General features: G+C 29.6%; 1 protein-coding gene and 1 long non-coding RNA gene across 2 annotated transcripts in view; one reads left to right on the forward strand and one right to left on the reverse strand.

Moving 5' to 3' along the window:
• Positions 1–4,659: 4,659 nt before the first annotated feature.
• Positions 4,660–6,595, reverse strand: LOC107462717 (uncharacterized). Its single transcript, XR_001586833.3, has 2 exons — positions 6,286–6,595; positions 4,660–5,110 (listed from the first exon to the last, which is right to left on the reverse strand). It is a non-coding gene; the product is annotated as an uncharacterized LOC107462717 (long non-coding RNA).
• Positions 6,596–18,547: 11,952 nt separating this feature from the next.
• Positions 18,548–20,117, forward strand: part of LOC107462829 (probable peroxygenase 5) — a 5,456-nt gene continuing 3,886 nt past the window's right edge. The window contains exons 1-3 of the mRNA XM_052252413.1: positions 18,548–18,672; positions 18,777–18,896; positions 19,874–19,964. Of these exons, the coding sequence (XP_052108373.1) occupies positions 18,633–18,672; positions 18,777–18,896; positions 19,874–19,964 (251 nt within the window). The 5' untranslated portion in view covers positions 18,548–18,632. The remainder of the gene's footprint in view (positions 18,673–18,776; positions 18,897–19,873; positions 19,965–20,117) is intronic.

A 20,117-nucleotide genomic window follows, 5' to 3' on the forward strand; every position in this document is an offset into this window, starting at 1 on the left:
CATACACTACAAGTTTGCTATCGTTTTTCTTCATTTTGGTCTCATTTTGATATATTCAATTTTTTATTTGAGTCTTCCTAATAAAGAGAAAAAGGTATATGATTTCGTAAGAGATTATTTGAAAAGCCTATGAGTAAATTAAAACAGTTTTCGATTCTGTTTGAGTATTTGTCATTGGTGTTTTTGTTTGGTTTTGGCGATTTGATTTATCTTGGCGTTTGTTTGTGAAGCAAGAAATTGTTGATTTATGTGTAGAAATGGTTTGGTTTATTTGTCTTTGTCTTGATCTTGGCATTAGTGATTGTAATCTTGAAATTGATATAGTGAAATTCTACCATTATTGTTGTGGAGACTAGACGTAAACCTTATTACACTTCGAGGTTAATTCAGGATGAGGAGTGCTACACATACAAGTCTTTTTGACTTACAAGTCTTACAAGTTACTAGGCCTTTTAATGCGTTATTCAACGTTTCCTGTTTTCAAAGCGCTACACTCAGAACGGTTCTTCTTCTTCTTCCTCTTCCTCTTCCTCTTCTTCTTCTTCTTCTTCTTCTTCTTCTTCTTCTTCTTCTTCTTCTTCTTCTTCTTCTTCTTCTTCTTCTTCTTCTTCTTCTTCTTCTTCTTCTTCTTCTTCTTCTTCTTCTTCTTCTTCTTCTTCTTCTTCTTCTTCTTCTTCTTCTTCTTCTTCTCTTCCTCTTCCTCTTCCTCTTTATCTTCCTCTTCTTCTTCTTCTTCTTCGTTTTTTTTTTCGATTTTCATGGTTTCTGAAATCAAGATTTGAAATCGTTTTGAAGAAGAAGAAGCAGTAGAAGATGAGGAGAAAGAGAAAGAGTTCTGAATTATGCATAAGATGTATTTTAACGAATTTTGGGTGTATTTCTTTAAATCCTTTGGGTGTATTTTTTGTAATTCTTTGGGTGTATTTTCTATAATCGTTTGGGTGAATTCCTGTAACCATTTGGGTGTATTTCTGTAATCATTTTAGGTGTACTTCTGTAATCGTTTGGGTGTATTTCTGAAGTTCCATTATCTTCAAAATGATTACAGAAATACACCCAAAGGATTACAGAAATATATCCAAATGGTTACAGGAATTCACCCAAACGATTATAGAAAATACACTCAAAGGATTACAGAAAATACACCCAAAGAATTTAAAGAAATACACCCAAAATTCGTTAAAATACATCTCATGCATAATTCAGAACTCTTTCTCTTTCTCCTCTTCATCTTCTACTGCTTCTTCTTCTTCAAAAACGATTTCACCATGAAAAATCGAAAAAAAAATAAAACAGAGAGAAAAGAACGTAAATGAAGAAGAAGAGGAAGACGATGAAGAAGAACGTGCAGAAACGAAAGAAAAGGAGAAGAAGAAGAGTAAGAGGAAGAAGAACGTGCAGCAAGAAGAAGAAGAAGGAGAAAGAGAAGGCAAGAAACGAAAGAAAAGAAGAAAGAGAAGACGAAGAGGAAGAAGAATGGTTGAAAGCGTGTTTTGAGCGTTAGTTTTAATTGAACTTGTAAGGCTTACAAGCGTTAATCGCTTGTATGCAAAGAATTACTCATTCATGATATATGCTGGTGTTGCTCTATCTACTCTTTCCTTTTTTATCTTCTGTTGATGTAAGAGACTAAACAAATAATGAAGTATCTAATTATGAAACAACTAGTACTCAAACTAAACCTATAAAATAGAGATCTCATCAAAATTATCCTTGTGAATTCATTATTAGAGATTCATCAATGGAAAAAATTACAAGATCATCACTAAAATATTCTGAATTCAAACAATATGACATTTTATCTCAACTATTGAGTCTAATAACATTGAAGAAGTACTTGATGATCTATTTTGGGTGAAAGCAATAGAAGAGTTGCAGCAATTTGAGAAAAATCAGATGTGGATGCTAGTGCCGAGGCCAATTCAAAAGAAAGTAGCCGAAACTAGGTGGATTTTCAAAAATAAATTAAGAGAAAATAACACTAGAGCAAAAAGTAAAGCTCAGCTAGTAGTTTAGGGGTTCAACCAAGAAAAACGAATTGATGTTGATGAGTTTTATGCTCCGGTAATAGAAACTATCAAATTGCTACTTGCCTACGCTGCATACTAAGGATTCAAGCTATTTCAAATTAACGTAAAATGTGCATTTTTAAATAGAACAAGTGTAATAACCCGTGTCATGCACGTGATAAGATTAAAATTATAATTTTAAGTTGTTTTGTTAAATTAATTTGAATTATAATAATTTGATTAATAAAAAAGTAACATGTTATGCATTGTTTGTTTTTTCTTAATCTAGTATTAAGTGTATCAACTCTAAAATAGTTATTAATCGGTTTTAGTAATATACTCTCTCCAATAAATTAGACATATATACTTAATGTGACCATAAATATCCTAGTAATACTTAAACCCACCAACAAATTTTTACATGTTGTTTTACTGTGAAGTAAGAATATATCAAAATTAATTCAAAATGAATAATAAATTATTATAGAATTCTAATGCACAAAGTTCTCCAATAAACAATAAATAATTTAAATCCACTAAAAAATAACCCAACACCCTCCTTTAAAGCCTGCAAAACATATACCTGAAACAATATTGTATCGATATTAGTATACAAAATTATACTATTAACGTAATTTTAAAATAGTTTATCAAGAGAATAAAATAATACAGATTTGTATGATAATTTTACTCAATTACTATTAATTTTAGAATTAATTACTTAAATACCACTCTTTTAAATCATATGATTTATTTTTATACAGTAATAAACTATTTCATTTTATAGAAATTTTTATGTTTCTTAAAGTGTTTCTCAAAGATGGTTTTGACTATTTTGGTTTGGCTAATTATTTTTTAAGGTTGAACTCCCTACCAAATAATATACATATTTGTGATGAAAACCTATTTCAGGTTTATAATGGATTTTAAAGTTTTTTACTCATAATAATTGTACTCTTGATTTTTAAAATTTATTAAAAAATTAATTTATTCGGATATCCAAATATACTTTCATCATATTCAAGGGATTTTGTTCTATTTTCTTAGTCATTTATACTCGTGCATATGCTTGGCATTTCACTGAGGCATTTGAAGCTTTATCCGACTTGCCAAAGTTGACACAAATGGCAACATTTCCTTGGGTTTATTTTCCCTTTTTTTTAATTTAATAAAAATTTAAATTTAAATTTTTAGACCATAAAAATTTTGATATTATATTATAAAAAGGTCTGTTACACATACAATTATTTTTGGCTTACAAGTCCAATAAAACACATGCATTACACTTAATTAACGCATTACACACTTCCATATTCAAGAGTAAATAAAACGCACGTTATTCAACAACTTCCTGTTTCCAAAGCGCGCTACTCACCATGCATTATGAACGACTCTTCTTCTTCTTCCTCCATGAAAACAATTTTCTTACCAAATTTGAAGATAATGGAACTTCAGAAATACACACAAACGATTACAGAAATACATCCAACGGTTACAGAAATACACCTAAAGCATTACAGAAATACACCCAAACGGTTACCGGGATTCACCCGATTATAGAAATATATCCAAAGAATTACAGAAATACACCAAAGGATTACAAAAATACACCCAAAGGATTTAAGAAATACACCCAAAATTCGTTGAAGTACACCTTATGCATATCTCTCATTGTTCTTCTCATCTTCTGCTGCTTCTTCTTCTTCAAAAACAATTTCAGAGCTTGATGTCAAAAAATAATGGAAATCGAGAATAACGAAGAAAGAAAACATAGAAAAAAGTACATAAATGAAGAAGAAGAACGAGGAAGTAGAACGTGCAGCAAGAAGAAGAAGGAGAAAGAGAAGGTAAGAAACGAAAGAAAAGAAGAAGAAGTGGAAGAGGAAGAAGAACGTGCAAGAAGAAGAAGAACGAAAAAGAGAAAGCAAGAACGAAAGAAAAGAAGAAGAAGAACGTGCATGAAGAATAAAAAGAAGAAAGAAAATGCATTAAACGAAAAAAAAGAAGAGGAAGAGGAAGAAAAAATTAGACCTTGCATCCTATTTTTGGAATTTATTCGTTAATTAACTTGTAAAGTATACAGAATTTTATGTATTATAAAATTACTTTTAAAAAAATATATATTTTTAATAAAATAGTTGATTCTCTCTTAAATGATCAATGGAATCCATACTAAAATTTAAGTAACTTTTTAACATATTCTAAATTATCTACCAACAAAAATATAACTTACAGTCAAAATTAATTAATCTCCTTTTCATTCTTATACAGTTATACCTGTTTTGTTTCCACAGCTTTGAGTAGTTTAATTTGTCACTTTTACTCTTGGGCGCATCTTTGAATTGGTATACAAAAATTAAAAGATAAGTGGCCATGTTATGGTTATGCTATGATCAGAATTGGTGACATTCATCCATGTATCTACTATTTAGAGAAATATTTATGTCTTATTTTATACTAGAGGGAGATTGCTTTATTAATATTTAATATTTAATATTTAATATATACAAACAATGAATTTATGTGTCTTATTTATTATTTAATATTTATTATTTACAAACAATAAATTTATAGATTTGTGTAATCTTTTTAAAAATATTATTTTTACAATATATTATCCATTTTTTTGTTGGTACAAACTGATCCAAAATAAGAGAGACAATGTGTATGATTTATCAATCACTTCCTTCCGCGTCCCCATGAAGAATAATAAAAAATCATAAAGAAAACAAAATCACACACAAAAAAATATCCTAAAACCCAACAACTAAAACACACCAAAAGTAATCCTCATAACAATCAACAAAACTTAAAACACATGACAAAATTTTCCGTATTAAAATAACTCCATGCATATTGTGGCTGCACCCCCTCTTTTTCCGTCAATCCTATCCATTTTGTGCTTCCCTTTGTTATATCCCTCCATTGTCCCTGTTCCTCTTAACTTTTCTTGTTTAATACTTTTTGCACCCACTCCTTCCTTAGCTTTGAGATTGAGACTCACATATCACTTTTTTCATCCCTACTACAACGATTATATCCTCATGCCTCTCTCCATTATTTGATGCCACTAAGCTCTTCCATTGATTAATGTATTGAAACTGCATTTTGAATTTCAAGTGTTGTCCATCAAAAGAATAAGAAATTTAATATAAGGAAAAAATAAGAAATATATAATATGTGTTTTCTTTAAAAACAAATAAACGCATTTCCTTGGCAATAAATATCAAAATATATAACTTTGAATACCCTTCTTTTATAATTAATGACAATAAACCATTTTTTAGAAATTCAATTTTCAAACCATAACTTTTTTAAAAGTAAAATTAATACTAAAATCATTTTAAAGTGTATATGTTCATTACAACTAGAATTTGGTTCTTTATAAATCCAAAGAAACAACAGCCAATGCTATTAAGTATTAGCAGCAGCCAAAGAAACATACTACAATCTTTACAATAGCATGTTGAGTAGCCAGAAACTAAAATGGATTGAAACATGATAAAAGGTTACACACAAGAAATTAGAAATTGAAACACCCCTTAATGCTTCCCATTTTTTTATAAGGTATAAAAAATATAAAAAATGGTCACAGTCACACTAGAGGTGACTAGACCGTACAACCATATTTACACAATTCTCTTACCCCTGAAACAGGTTCAGGTACAGAAAATGGGACAGAAAATATAAAATAGAAGGCAGGTAGGTTTAGAATTAGAAGGTTGAATCTTATTATCTGATTTTTAAAGCAATTATTATACTTCCTTACATTAGTTTCACTAGAAAAAATTATCAAAGAGCATCAGAATCTTGAAGCAAATTCAATCTTTCAAGCTAACATGACAGCACAATTGCGAATAGAAGGATTCAGATTTGTGCTGCCACATACAATTCTTGTCCACTTCAATTTCTCAATTGTTGGATCAGGGCAGCAAGTGTAAATACTATTGATCTCATTAATTAGAAATTGAAACAAAATCTGAGCACAAGAAGCTCTCTGAGGAATTGCGCATGATGTTAATTAGACAACATAGGATGGGAAACATAAGATGAATGAATAACAATAACAAAATCATATCTTGTTCCTAAATATAAAAACACAATCACAATCAACGCAGATTAAGTATGAAAATCATCAAAACAATGTTCAGACCATCTCAGCCCAGTTTCTCATGAAAACAGCAATTCCATCGTAAACAACAAACTAGCTCAGCAACAATCAAAACCTAAATTATTAACAAAATAAGCAAAAATAAATTGATGTAGCTGTGCTTACTGGACGCGAAGGAGGAAGGGAAGTGACGGCGACGGAGGAACGGGACTCGGACAAAGAGAATGAGAGAGAGCTCGAAGAGGGACGATGAGCTCAGACAGAGAGAGAGATCGAAGAGGAGAGGAACCTTGAGAGGAGAAAAGGAGAAGAGGAACCCTTTGCGACGGCGGCGCCACGAGCTCAACGCAAAGACGGTGAGGAGAAGAGGAATGATGAGATTAGGGCCGAACAGACCTTCCACAGGTGACCACGAAGAGCTTGAAGTGGATGGAGATTTACGATTGCAAGGGCTTTGAGCCGAAGAGAAAGGCAGGATTTCTGTTTCTTTTTTATTTTTATTTTTTTTAAAAAAATAACAAATAGATCTTTACCTTTTGGTTTACTGATATTTAAATCTTCAAATATTTAAAATACATTTAAATACTTAATTTTTTTAAAATATAGACACATCGATCTTTTTATTCACTTGGATCTATCAGAAATTCAGTATCAATAAAAAAAATCAGATGTAACTTCCGTTATACTGATGTGGTCGATATACAGATGTACATATGGGAGAATTTTTAAAATGGGTCAAATTAGACCCAAAGACCGAATATGTCTAGATTTTAAAAAAGTCGAGGACTTAAATGTATTTTCAAATCTTTAAGAACTTAAATATTTGCAGACCAAAAGATCAAAAACCTCTTTGTCCTTTTCTCTTTTTCTTTTAAAAAAGCAAAACGGTACCGTTTTGGGGGTTAACAACCTAATATCTGGCCCTTTAAAAATCCGGCCAGATTCGACAGTTCACCAGTTAATCGTCGATTCAATCAGTTTTTGTAGGATGGTTCTCCATCTCAACCGAACCGGTCAAAAGACTAATTTTCCATTAAATTGACTAGTTCAATTCGATTTTTAGAAGCATGCAAGTTACACTATATTACTAACATAGAATTACTTAATTTGATATACATGTATAATTAGGCATGATATTGAGATTTCATGCGGGGCAAGAGACCATCCAATTTAGTAAAATGCCCTCTATTCTCACACATTTGCGTCATGAGTTTTTATTTATTCTTTTTCTGTGGGATGCAAATACTTGCAAATATTTATAGATATTAAATTTTAAAAAAATTTAAAATTTAACACAACTATAATAAATTCAAATAAAATTCAACTAAATAAAACACAATCTAAATACAAATTCAACATAATTAATATATACACAAAATCTCTAACATATAAATTTGTTGAGTTTGAAAAAAAAATATTATTTATTGTGATGATAAATATTTGGTTAATTAATTGAGAATTGATTTCAATTTATGGTTTGATCATACACTACAAGTTTGCTATCGTTTTTCTTCATTTTGGTCTCATTTTGATATATTCAATTTTTTATTTGAGTCTTCCTAATAAAGAGAAAAAGGTATATGATTTCGTAAGAGATTATTTGAAAAGCCTATGAGTAAATTAAAAAGAAAAATTAAAACAGTTTTCGATTCTGTTTGAGTATTTGTCATTGGTGTTTTTGTTTGGTTTTGGCGATTTGATTTATCTTGGCGTTTGTTTGTGAAGCAAGAAATTGTTGATTTATGCGTAGAAATGGTTTGGTTTATTTGTCTTTGTCTTGATCTTGGCATTAGTGATTGTAATCTTGAAATTGATATAGTGAAATTCTACCATTATTGTTGTGGAGACTAGACGTAAACCTTATTACACTTCGAGGTTAATTCAGGATGAGGAGTGCTACACATATAAGTCTTTTTGACTTACAAGTCTTACAAGTTACTAGGCCTTTTAATGCGTCAACGTTTCCTGTTTTCAAAGCGCTACACTCAGAACGGTTCTTTTTCTTCTTCCTCTTCCTCTTCCTCTTCCTCTTCGTCTTCTTCTTCTTCTTCTTCTTCTTCTTCTTCTTCTTCTTATTCTTCCTCTTCCTCTTCCTCTTCCTCTTCCTCTTCTTCTTCTTCTTCTTCGTTTTTTTTTCGATTTTCATGGTTTCTGAAATCAAGTTTTGAAATCGTTTTGAAGAAGAAGAAGTAGTAGAAGATGAGGAGAAAGAGAAAGAGTTCTGAATTATGCATAAGATGTATTTTAACGAATTTTTGGTGTATTTCTTTAAATCCTTTGGGTGTATTTTCTGTAATTCTTTGGGTGTATTTTCTATAATCGTTTGGGTGAATTCCTGTAACCATTTGGGTGTATTTCTATAATCCTTTGAGTGTATTTTTGTAATCATTTTGGGTGTACTTCTGTAATCGTTTGGGTGTATTTCTGAAGTTTCATTATCTTTAAAATGATTACAGAAATACACCCAAAGGATTACAGAAATACACCCAAATGGTTACAGAAATTCACCCAAACGATTATAGAAAATACACCCAAAGGATTACAGAAAATACACCCAAAGAATTTAAAGAAATACTCCCAAAATTCGTTAAAATACATCTCATGCATAATTCAGAACTCTTTCTCTTTCTCCTCTTCATCTTCTACTGCTTCTTCTTCTTCAAAAACGATTTCACCATGAAAAATTGAAAAAAAAAAAGATAAAACAGAGAGAAAAGAACGTAAATGAAGAAGAAGAGGAAGACGATGAAGAAGAACGTGCAGAAACGAAAGAAAAGGAGAAGAAGAAGAGTAAGAGGAAGAAGAACGTGCAGCAAGAAGAAGAAGAAGGAGAAAGAGAAGGCAAGAAACGAAAGAAAAGAAGAAGGAAAAGACGAAGAGGAAGAAGAATGGTTGGAAGCGTGTTTTGAGCGTTAGTTTTAATTGAACTTGTAAGGCTTACAAGCGTTAATCGCTTGTATGCGAAGAATTACTCATTCATGATATATGCTGGTGTTGCTCTATCTACTCTTTCCTTTTTTATCTTCTGTTGGTGTAAGAGACTAAACAAATAATGAAGTATCTAATTATGAAACAACTAGTACTCAAACTAAACCTATAAAATAGAGATCTCATCAAAATTATCCTTGTGAATTCATTATTAGAGATTCATCAATGGAAAAAATTACAAGATCATCACTAAAAATTCTGAATTCAAACAATATGACATTTTATCTCAACTATTGAGTCTAATAACATTGAAGAAGCACTTGATGATCCATTTTGGGTGAAAGCAATAGAAGAGTTGCAGCAATTTGAGAAAAATCAGATGTGGATGCTAGTGCCGAGGCCAATTCAAAAGAAAGTAGCCGAAACTAGGTGGATTTTCAAAAATAAATTAAGAGAAAATAACACTAGAGCAAAAAGTAAAGCTCAGCTAGTAGTTTAGGGGTTCAACCAAGAAAAACGAATTGATGTTGATGAGTTTTATGCTCCGGTAATAGAAACTATCAAATTGCTACTTGCCTACGCTGCATACTAAGGATTCAAGCTATTTCAAATTAACGTAAAATGTGCATTTTTAAATAGAACAAGTGTAATAACCCGTGTCATGCACATGATAAGATTAAAATTATAATTTTAAGTTGTTTTGTTAAATTAATTTGAATTATAATAATTTGATTAATAAAAAAGTAACATGTTATGCATTGTTTGTTTTTTCTTAATCTAGTGTTAAGTGTATCAACTCTAAAATAGTTATTAATCGGTTTTAGTAATATACTTTCTCCAATAAATTAGACATATATACTTAATGTGACCATAAATATCCTAGTAATACTTAAACCCACCAACAAATTTTTACATGTTGTTTTACTGTGAAGTAAGAATATATCAAAATCAACTCAAAATGAATAATAAATTATTATAGAATTCTAATGCACAAAGTTCTCCAATAAACAATAAATAATTTAAATCCACTAAAAAATAACTCAACACCCTCCTTTAATGCCTGCAAAACATATACCTGAAACAATATTGTATCGATATTAGTATACAAAATTATATTATTAACGTAATTTTAAAATAGTTTATCAAGAGAATAAAATAATATAGATTTGTATGATAATTTTAATATTCGCAAGCTATAAATGTAGAATAAGAATGTATTACCTATTAGCACCTAGAATTTGTCAATTTTTTTAATTGATAGTAATAAATTTGATTAAGAGATTTAGAAATTACATTTTCATTATAAGCTCTAAAAAACTTCTCTATATACTACATTCATCGTGCAATTATCTTCCAAGTGTCCGTGATCTTACAACAGTATTCGCAGACCATCTTTACTCTTAAATCTTGATAACACAATATACAATTGACCATGAGTGAAAACTGCCTTAAAAAGTATATTCCAACTTTTGATAGAAGTTGTCCTTGAGACTTATTTATTATCATTGCAAATGACATAATAATTGAAAATTGTCTTCTTTCAAACTTGACCGGAAATGTTTCATTATTTGGAATTAGACTCAGTCTTGGGATAAGAACAATACTTCCGGCCTTTATTTTCCAAACTTTTTCATCACATAATCTACCATAGGTAATATTATTGATAGAATTGTAGCTAATAGCCATTAGGTATGAAAAATAAAAAACAGAAGATGAACTATGTCTGAATTATGAATTATCTAAATGATAAATAATTGTAAAAATGTACTATTAGCCAATTTTTTAATGGAGATATTTTTTACAATTAGGTGAAAATTATGTCATCATATTTTATTAACCGTTAATGGAGATACTTGCTCAGTATATATATTATCCAAATTAATTATATGCCAATATTTTTAGGAAAGAGCTAAAAGAGGAGATATATAAATATATAATATTATTGCTATATAGGAAGTAGATATAAAAAGATATGTTATTGTAATAAAATATTAACCATTGCCCAATAATTGAAGAATCTTGACAATGTGTATAATGGGCTGGTTATTTAGCTCAATAAGAATAAAAAATAAGAATCACCCTACAAATTACCCCTAATTTCAAAAATACCCCTTCAGTTTTTTAACCAAACCAAACATTCAAACCCTAATTTTAAATTGATCTTCACCCAAATCCTTCTCCTTCTCCAACAAGCATCCCTCCCCCCTTCCACTGTTCTTCACTAACCCTCATACCTCAACAGCGTCAAAGACACACCTGACCACCCAACACCTTCGACCTCAGTTCACCCCACCCCACTGGTGCCCGTCCGTCTCCATCGCTGGCAGCCAATAGTTCGGACGGCTCCTGCTTTTGGTCGCGGGTCTCCTATGTGATCCGCCAGACGCCTTCTTCATCGTCTTTGTTATGCGTCACAGTTGCCTTGGTCCCCGCTCTCTCGAGCGCCGGCACCCATCCCGAAGTTCATTTCCTGCGTCCGCCGCCCTAGCCTCCCAGCCCATCGATATCGTGACCGTTGAACAGGTAGAAGTGCTTGCTGCAACGGCACTCACCACCAGTTGTACCTGCCACCAAAGGTTAGTTAATTAATATGATTAGTTAATTAAGTAATGGACAAATGGTATACCCAAAATAAACATTCACTTTAGAAAGAAAGGAACAATTTGCATATACAATAAAATGAACATCCACATTAGTTGATAAGGAAAACCTAAGCAATTGACCAAAAATACCACTTGTGCATCATATTTAAATGGTGTAATTAAAACCAAGCTTGAATTCAATCAAATTAAACTAAATCAAATTCAACCCACATAATAAAAAAAACTTGCGGGGCATGTGCAAACAAAATACAGAAAATCAAGTAAAAGACAAATAATATACCCAAAATAACTATATATTTTAGAATGGAAAGAATCGTCCGTAATTATAGTAAAATGAACATCCGACTTAGTTTAAATGGCTAAAGAAAATACAATTTAGTATTTGTTTTACACATCTAAATGTCATATAATCATGTTATAACTTAATCACCTATATCTAATTGCAACAACTCCAAGCATACTTGAATTCAATGAATGGTACACTAAATCCAATTCAACAGTATGACTATGTTCTGTCTCATCAGTTTCTAACTCAGTCACGTCCATCACTTCCAGGACCTGCAACACAAACAAACAAAACCAACCAAAGGAATTAAGTTACATATGGTACTATAACATAAATATCAGCAATATAAACCACTAAGAAAATGACTAACTTAAACAAGATTAAGCGTGTTAGTAAAATTTCAGTTTATAATAGGCACCATGCTCACAATAGTTTTTAACAAATTCTTCTAATCAGACAAAATTATGTTAAATTCAATCCAAATCAAAAAAACTTCCAAATTAGAATGAAAATAACTATCGACCTACCTAGTAAAATGAACATCCAGCCTACTTTAGTTTTTCTTTTATCTTTTTTGTTTACATCAACATAGCAGGATAATAAATTGTACTACAAATAATATTCTCCAAAACCATCTACTTCAGAATGAAAATAACCATCCGCACTTATAGTAAAACGAACATCCGATTTAGTTTAAATGGTATAAAGGAAAATACAATATAGTATTTGTTTCACAAACCTAAATATCACATAACCCTGTTATTTATGTCATTGTCTCAACTGACATAAAAGGAAGAGATGTATCTTCGAGTAGATCATTGATCCTTTTAGAACATATAAAACTACTTTACGCTGACAATACATTAAAATTAAATTCTAGAACATATATTTATGCTTTCCTTCATGAGAAAGAACCATTGTCGCTCCAAGCCATAGAAATAAAAATAGAAAATGGATATATACAAAGCACTATTCTCTCTAGAATATACATTTTTTGCGGCCTATAACTTACATATTCTGCATTTTATTTATGTCAATTTAATTAGACCAGAGTATAAGCTCTTATCTATGAGTTAAGACTTATTTAGAGGCTATAACTCGAAGAAACCATCATAAAATAGAATTCTAAATAGAGGAAATTAGAAAAGAAGCATTTGTACTACCTTTCTAAGAATGAAAGCAAGGGCTGCACTAGCAACACCAGCACCTACAATGATGATGTCATCAAATCCTTTGAGACTTCTAGTGGAGTCCATGTACCATTTTCTGATGTCTTATACTTTGTGCATGTGTTGTTGCACTTGGAACAATGGATTTTCTCTTGTTTGATGCAGAATCGTACAGAACACGTACAAGCACCAAACTAGAAGCTATGACTCTTCCAAAAATGAACATATAATCCATTGCCAAGAATAAGAACAAGGGATTAGTGAAACTGTGAGACATAGTTTGGGAAATAATGAAGAGAGATTAATGAGAATTAAGAATGGTGATACACCCTTTTTGTTCTATTGTTCTTGTGAGCCTTAATGTGTTACACTCTTTTTTTTTCATATATTTAAAAAACTTGTTTCAGCAGTAAATGTATGCCAATGCCACATAATTAAACGACAAATAGCAACAACAACAATAAATTAACCACATTAATATACGCACTCATACTGTTATGATTTAGTCCATCAAAATCACAGCTATGAATAGCTACCAAAAATGTTATATATAATGATGATTGTAAAGCACAACCAATATCATAGTGCTTGAAAGGCAATATCATGAATTGCATTGTTATGAGAATACATTAAACAATACATCAAAAAAGATGTCTACCAATTAGAAATCCTATCTGAACAGTTGCCAAAAGGGATCTAGTTCGCTTCACATATCTATAATAACTTTTTGTAAAACAGCAGCAGTGCTTTAAATCATGATAGACAACATCTAAGCTCTTTTAAGGAAATAATTCATTATTAGTTGCTAAGTGGTATTTTCTTTTTGAAATTTGCTTAAAAAATAGAGAATGAACATCTAACTTAGTGCTTAATAAAATTTCATAAAATTCTGAAAAAAAGGGAGAAATGACGACCTTTTAGAATGCAGTAGTGATCAATAACGATGCAATTGCGAGGGGAGGAAGGCTGCGGTAGTGATTTGCAAATTGCAAGGAGATGGGGCTGCGGCGGTGAACTGCGAATCGCGAGTGAAAGGGGGACGGAGTGGTGGCGACTCCTCGAATCGCGACTAGGAGGGCGTGAGCATTCGTGAACGACAGTGGCTGCGATTGATTCCGTCACGGAGGAAGGACGAGTGGTCGCCGAACGATGACGTGGCGGCATGACGGCACATGTTGCTGGCCTTCGCGCGGCTCCTGCGTCAATGGCGGTGACTGTGGCGGTCTGCAATGATGACGGGGTGACGGAAGTCGTCGGTGTCGCTGCGACATGGTGACAACGCGAAAAAAAGGCACGTTTGGTTGTTATGAGTAGGGTAGGGCGGCACGGCGTTGAAGGTTTGGAGAAGAGGAATAAGAATTTGAGGGAGAGAGATTGAATGCTAAACAATGAGAACGAATTTCTTTTATTATAGGATTTTTTTATTTTTTAAAAATCTGAATTTTAAAATTAATTACATTATTATTATTTGATATTAATTTCAAAATAACTCCTGTTATACACATTGTATATCAAATGCATTGGTTCTTCATACTTTCTCATATAGCAACTATATAACACAAGCAAATAATATACCATATCAACTATATAACATTATGAGTAAGAATGAAAAGTTGGGACAATAAATCAATCATAATATTTTCACTGTAACTCATGATCTCATAAAGTTTATTAAAGTTGAATCAATTGAAAATAGACATGCATGAGATCATTTTTTCGTATAAATTTAAAATTTTCTCATTTAATTTTGATCTATGTCATTGAGTATATTAATATGATGATTATTGTGATTTCGTCGCAACAGTAATGTGATAAAAGTTGCGATAATTCCATAACTAATATATGAGATGGACCAGATTGTTAAAGTACTCAGGAAAATAGTATTTAGATGCGCGTATAAAGTTTATAATAATAAATTATATTATTTCATATTAAATAATTACGGTGATCTTATTTATTATTATAAATACGAAATTAAATAAGTTATAATTATTTTTTATTTTAAATTAAATAAAAATAAATTTTAAAATATTATTTTATTTAAATTTTAAAATTTAATGTACACATTTTTATTATTTTTTGTTAATAATGTGCCACTAGTACCGTATCTTAGGAGATAAGATAGGAATATTAATGCACGTACACCACAACAGGATATAATTTCCGAATTCGAATCACACGTGTTATAAATTAATTAAATAGATACTTGTAAATAACCGCAAAAACTGCTATGTGTTAATTAGGATCAATAATAGAATTTTAACGTGATAATTTGAATCTTGATCTTTAATGCTTAAAGTAAGACAACAAGAAAAGCTGCCGTAATCTTCTAATTTTGCCATAATTTTGTAATCAACATGTTCAAACTTCATTATATTGAAATTAAGTTGATGGGAGATTTTAAAGCTTCATCTGTATACATTGCGCTTCATTTTAATTGGTATAATGAGCTTTGAAATGAGCTTCCCCTCTAGCGTGCAAGCATAATCTATTATAATATATAGCTTTTACTCTATATATATGTACAGTTGAATGACTGAAATAATAGAGATGCGATTTTAAAATTTATGAGCACTACATCAATAAATTAAACATGTTTTCTGATAATACATACAGTATAAATGGATAAACATACACATAAAAAATTAAAGGGAAAATGACACTTCTCTTCCTTGAGAGATATTAAAATGACACTTCTCTCCCTTCTATTTGTAAAATATACAGTTTAATCCATTTAGTTAAAAATGTTAACAAAATATTTCATTTAAGAAAATTAAATATTTTATTCAATAAAATTAATATTTTTTTTAACAAAAGAGGCTCAACACAGTAAAATAGAGCAAAGGAAGTAAGATAACCAAATAAACACAGACATAACTGGTATCCGTTGTCATCTCCGGCATTGCCATCAACAACCAAACGGATCAACTCCACACCACTCCTTGTAACTCAAGAAGGACATGATCTTAATTCCTTCAACACTTGTCTCTACCTGCTGGAAAACTCTGCTATTTCGCTCCAGCTAGATGTTCCAAATAACCGCACAAAATCCTATCAGTCATTTTAATTTACCATACTATCCCTTTATATTTATTTACTAACTAAACTCAATTTCTGAGTTAGGATTCCAATTCCCTCACAGTCCGTTCCAGATTACTAACTAAGCTCATATTTGGATCAGCATTTAAAGATTGTTTTAACTTTTTTGCTATCCATGTAGAATTAGCATTTCTCTTCTCAGATTTTCTAATACAAGTATGCCTTGACTCATAACTCTTGATCATAAAAGCAATACCATCTGGAGAAGGAGAAGCATGAATCCTCCGAGAACAACCTTCAGAAGCACAAATAGCAGTCACTTTTCCTTTCTCATTTTTCACTCTTATTATATTAAAATTATCTTGAATTATGTAATCTCTCAAATTATATAATCTCTCAAAAAAATTATTGAAGGGTATATTAGAAAAAATAATTTAATTATTAATTTTTAAAAATATTTTAGTAAAAATATAATTTAATCAATAAAAAAATAATTTATTAAAGGATATTTTAGTAAGCAAAATTTAATGAAAAAAAAAAATTTTTTACTAAAGGATATTTTTGTAAAAATAATTTTGTTTTTAAAAAAAAATGAATAAAGTTAACATTAGTTAACACAAAATTTAAAATGGATTAAAGAGGGATTTTTTTAAAGGTTATAAGAGAGGGGAATGTATATTTTATAAATAGAGGGGAGAGGAGTATCATTTTAACATCTCTCAAGGGAGGAGAATGGCATTTTCTCAAAATTAAATGAATAAAATACATATCAAAATTTATAAATATTAAAATATATTTTAGAAATTACTTTTGATAATAAAAATATACAATAAATATTCGTAAATATTAAAATACACAAGAATCTTTAATATATATTTTTGTCTATATTTTAATTTTTTATGTATATTTTTATCTATTTATACTTTAATATATCAATGCTCCAAATTAAAGGAATCCCAATATTTACATTTGTTTAAATTGTATGTATTCCAATTCATTAGGTAAGAAGAAATTGCATTTCGATCCTTCTCATATATTACTAAACAAAATTTATGACAAAAACATACTTATCAATACAATGCCATTCTTTATTCTAGAAAATACTGAAATTTTTATTAAACCTAACATAAACATATTTTTATAATCAAATTCAAAACCATTTGAAACTCATAGATTTCATTCAAATCTAAATCCTTAATCTCAATACTAATTTTCACGATGATAAACATAACAAAAACAAACTACATTTATTTTCTCAATCAAATAAAAAAATAAAAAAATAATAATCAATTTAATATAAAAATAAAATAAAAGATATTTTTATGAAAAAAATTATAATTCTTTAATTATAATAAGTCAATTAATTCAACCAATCACCTAATAATTGAATCAGTGATCTTTTAATTCAGTATTTTAAATGGGTCCATTACGAATTTGATTCTGATGATTACAAATTAAAGAAAAATGTGGGATAAATATAAAAAAATAGTTATCTTAATAGTAGCAAACGAATATGTCTTATTAAAAAATGTTAGTAACTTAGTATATACTAGTTTCTTAATGCTAAAAAGATAATAATTTAAAATTATTTTATTTTTTTAACATTTATAATAATTTTATATATTTAATATTTTTCCTAGACTATTTTTTATTATATTCTAAATATTTTTTATACTAATTTATTAAAGAGAATAATAAAAGTGTAATTACACTGAACTTCAAGAACGTTCCATATATCCTTATTATTGGTATATTTTTTTTTATTACTTTTATACAATTCTTATTTTATTAAAAAGAATCGACTATACATAAATTTCACGAAATTTGTTTATCCGAGCTAAAACATTATTCATTTGTGAACAGTGAACATCAACAATATGCAAGTTTACATACCAGCAGGATTATATAATTAATTTCCCTTTTTTTGGGTCGGGAATTTCCTATCTTTCCATTCCACTTTGGTTTATTCCTCTTCATTTTTCATTTAGATGTCCATTTGAGTTGAGTCACAAGTCATCGTCATAAACTGATATTTGTCACCTTATATTATTGCGAAAACAATCATTTCCGATCCTTAGAAGCCCAGTTCGCTTAAAAATTAAAATTATAAGGTTTGAGTTGTGCATCAAGAACGTGGCATACAAGTAAGATTTTGATGATTATAATATCTTGTTTGGAAGGAACAGCAATAACTATCAGATCATATCTTCTAAAAATCAGTGAAGGCGGTGAGAACTCAATTAAAGCCACACACGTTATGTTCTTCCATACTCTTCCGTTCACCATCAATATAATAATCAATAGCAACATAATAATATTTTATATTTATAAATTAATTAATTATTATTATATATATCCCCCAAAATCAGAACTCATTATTTTTATCATCATATTGCAAAAGCTTATTCTAAGAATAAAACATCTATAAGCTCCTCTGTGATTTCGTCCCCTCTCTAATTTTTGTCATTTTATTATCTATCTATCCATATGGCTGCTACTTCTGCTATAGAAAACAGAACACGTGAGGGTATATATATAGAAACTCAACTTTCTATTTCTTAGTTTTGGTCTCTTATTTATATATTTGGAGTTCTATGTTGCTAAGAAATTTAATTGTAAATTAATGGGCAGGAGTTGGAGGTGGTGCCGAAGAGAAACCAATCCCACTTCATGAGAATGTTATGCAGAAGCACGCTGCATTCTTTGACACCAATCATGATGGTGTTGTTTATCCATGGGAAACTTATAAAGGTCTCTCTCTCTTAATTTTCATGACGATGTTTAATTATTTTTATCTGTGTGACATTTCACCTTTTCATACAATAAAAAGTGAATATTTTGTTTGGTTTGCAATAAAAATTAAAAAGTGAATATTGTTAACATGTACTCTGTTATAAGAATGAAAGTTAGCAAAAAAGTGAAGGCTAACATTCCTTTATATATACGGGGAGAAAAATATTTAAAAAAGACCATATATATATATATATGAACAGAATCGTTGACGAAAAGTAACCAAAAAAAGAATCGTTAATGAAAATTTTTTTCAAATGTTGTTGACTTATTGGTTCGATATTAACTATTAAGGGATAAATGTACCTATATATATATTTTAATAAATATGACCTTCCAAACGTTTTTTTTTTTCAGAATATCCAATGATTTTTTTTGTATTTTCATCATAGATAATTATGTCTATGTACAACTTTTCATAAATATCTTATTTTGTCTCTCAAATATTTTTTTTCGAAATTACATTTTTTTGTCATATAAATTACATTTGGTTATTCACTTCATTATCGATATGTGTTACTGTAGCCTTTTTTTAATGAAAGTAAAAATAGTAATATATTCTAACGTTGTAATTTTTTATGTTTTTTAAAATTGTAGAAGCTATACAAATTAAAAGATCTAATTTTGTATCTCAAAATTTTTAATTTTTTTAATATAAATCGAACGATCAAATTTTTGTACTTCTCACAAATCAAACGATCCAATTTCTGTATCTCTAACAAATCGAATGGTCTAATTTCTATTTTTTCAATTAAACGATTTTGTATTTGAACATCCCAACCATTCACATTAAAAAAAAAACACCGTTACTACCTTCATATCAAAAACAAAAAATGTGGTGTTGCCTCCATGCGAATGTCAAAAAAAAAAAAAGTAGAAATTGCTGAGTCTATTATCATGTTGATTAATTAATGAAGTTAAATTATCTACAATTACAGGTTTACGAGAAATTGGAGTTGGGATATTGCTGTCAATTGGCGGTTCTCTTTTCATTAATGTGTCTCTTAGTCAGAGCACGCGCCCAGTACGACTCTCTGCTCCTTAAATTTAAAAAATGTTAAAATATATAAAAAGTTAAAAACATTAACCAACAATGTTAGTATGTTACTGCATATAAAAAGTACTTATTTAATATTTTATATAAATTTTTTATTATTACATTATTATATATAAATTTAATTA

This window comes from Arachis duranensis, chromosome 8 (assembly GCF_000817695.3).
Source record: "Arachis duranensis cultivar V14167 chromosome 8, aradu.V14167.gnm2.J7QH, whole genome shotgun sequence".
NCBI classification, from domain to species: Eukaryota; Viridiplantae; Streptophyta; class Magnoliopsida; order Fabales; family Fabaceae; genus Arachis; species Arachis duranensis.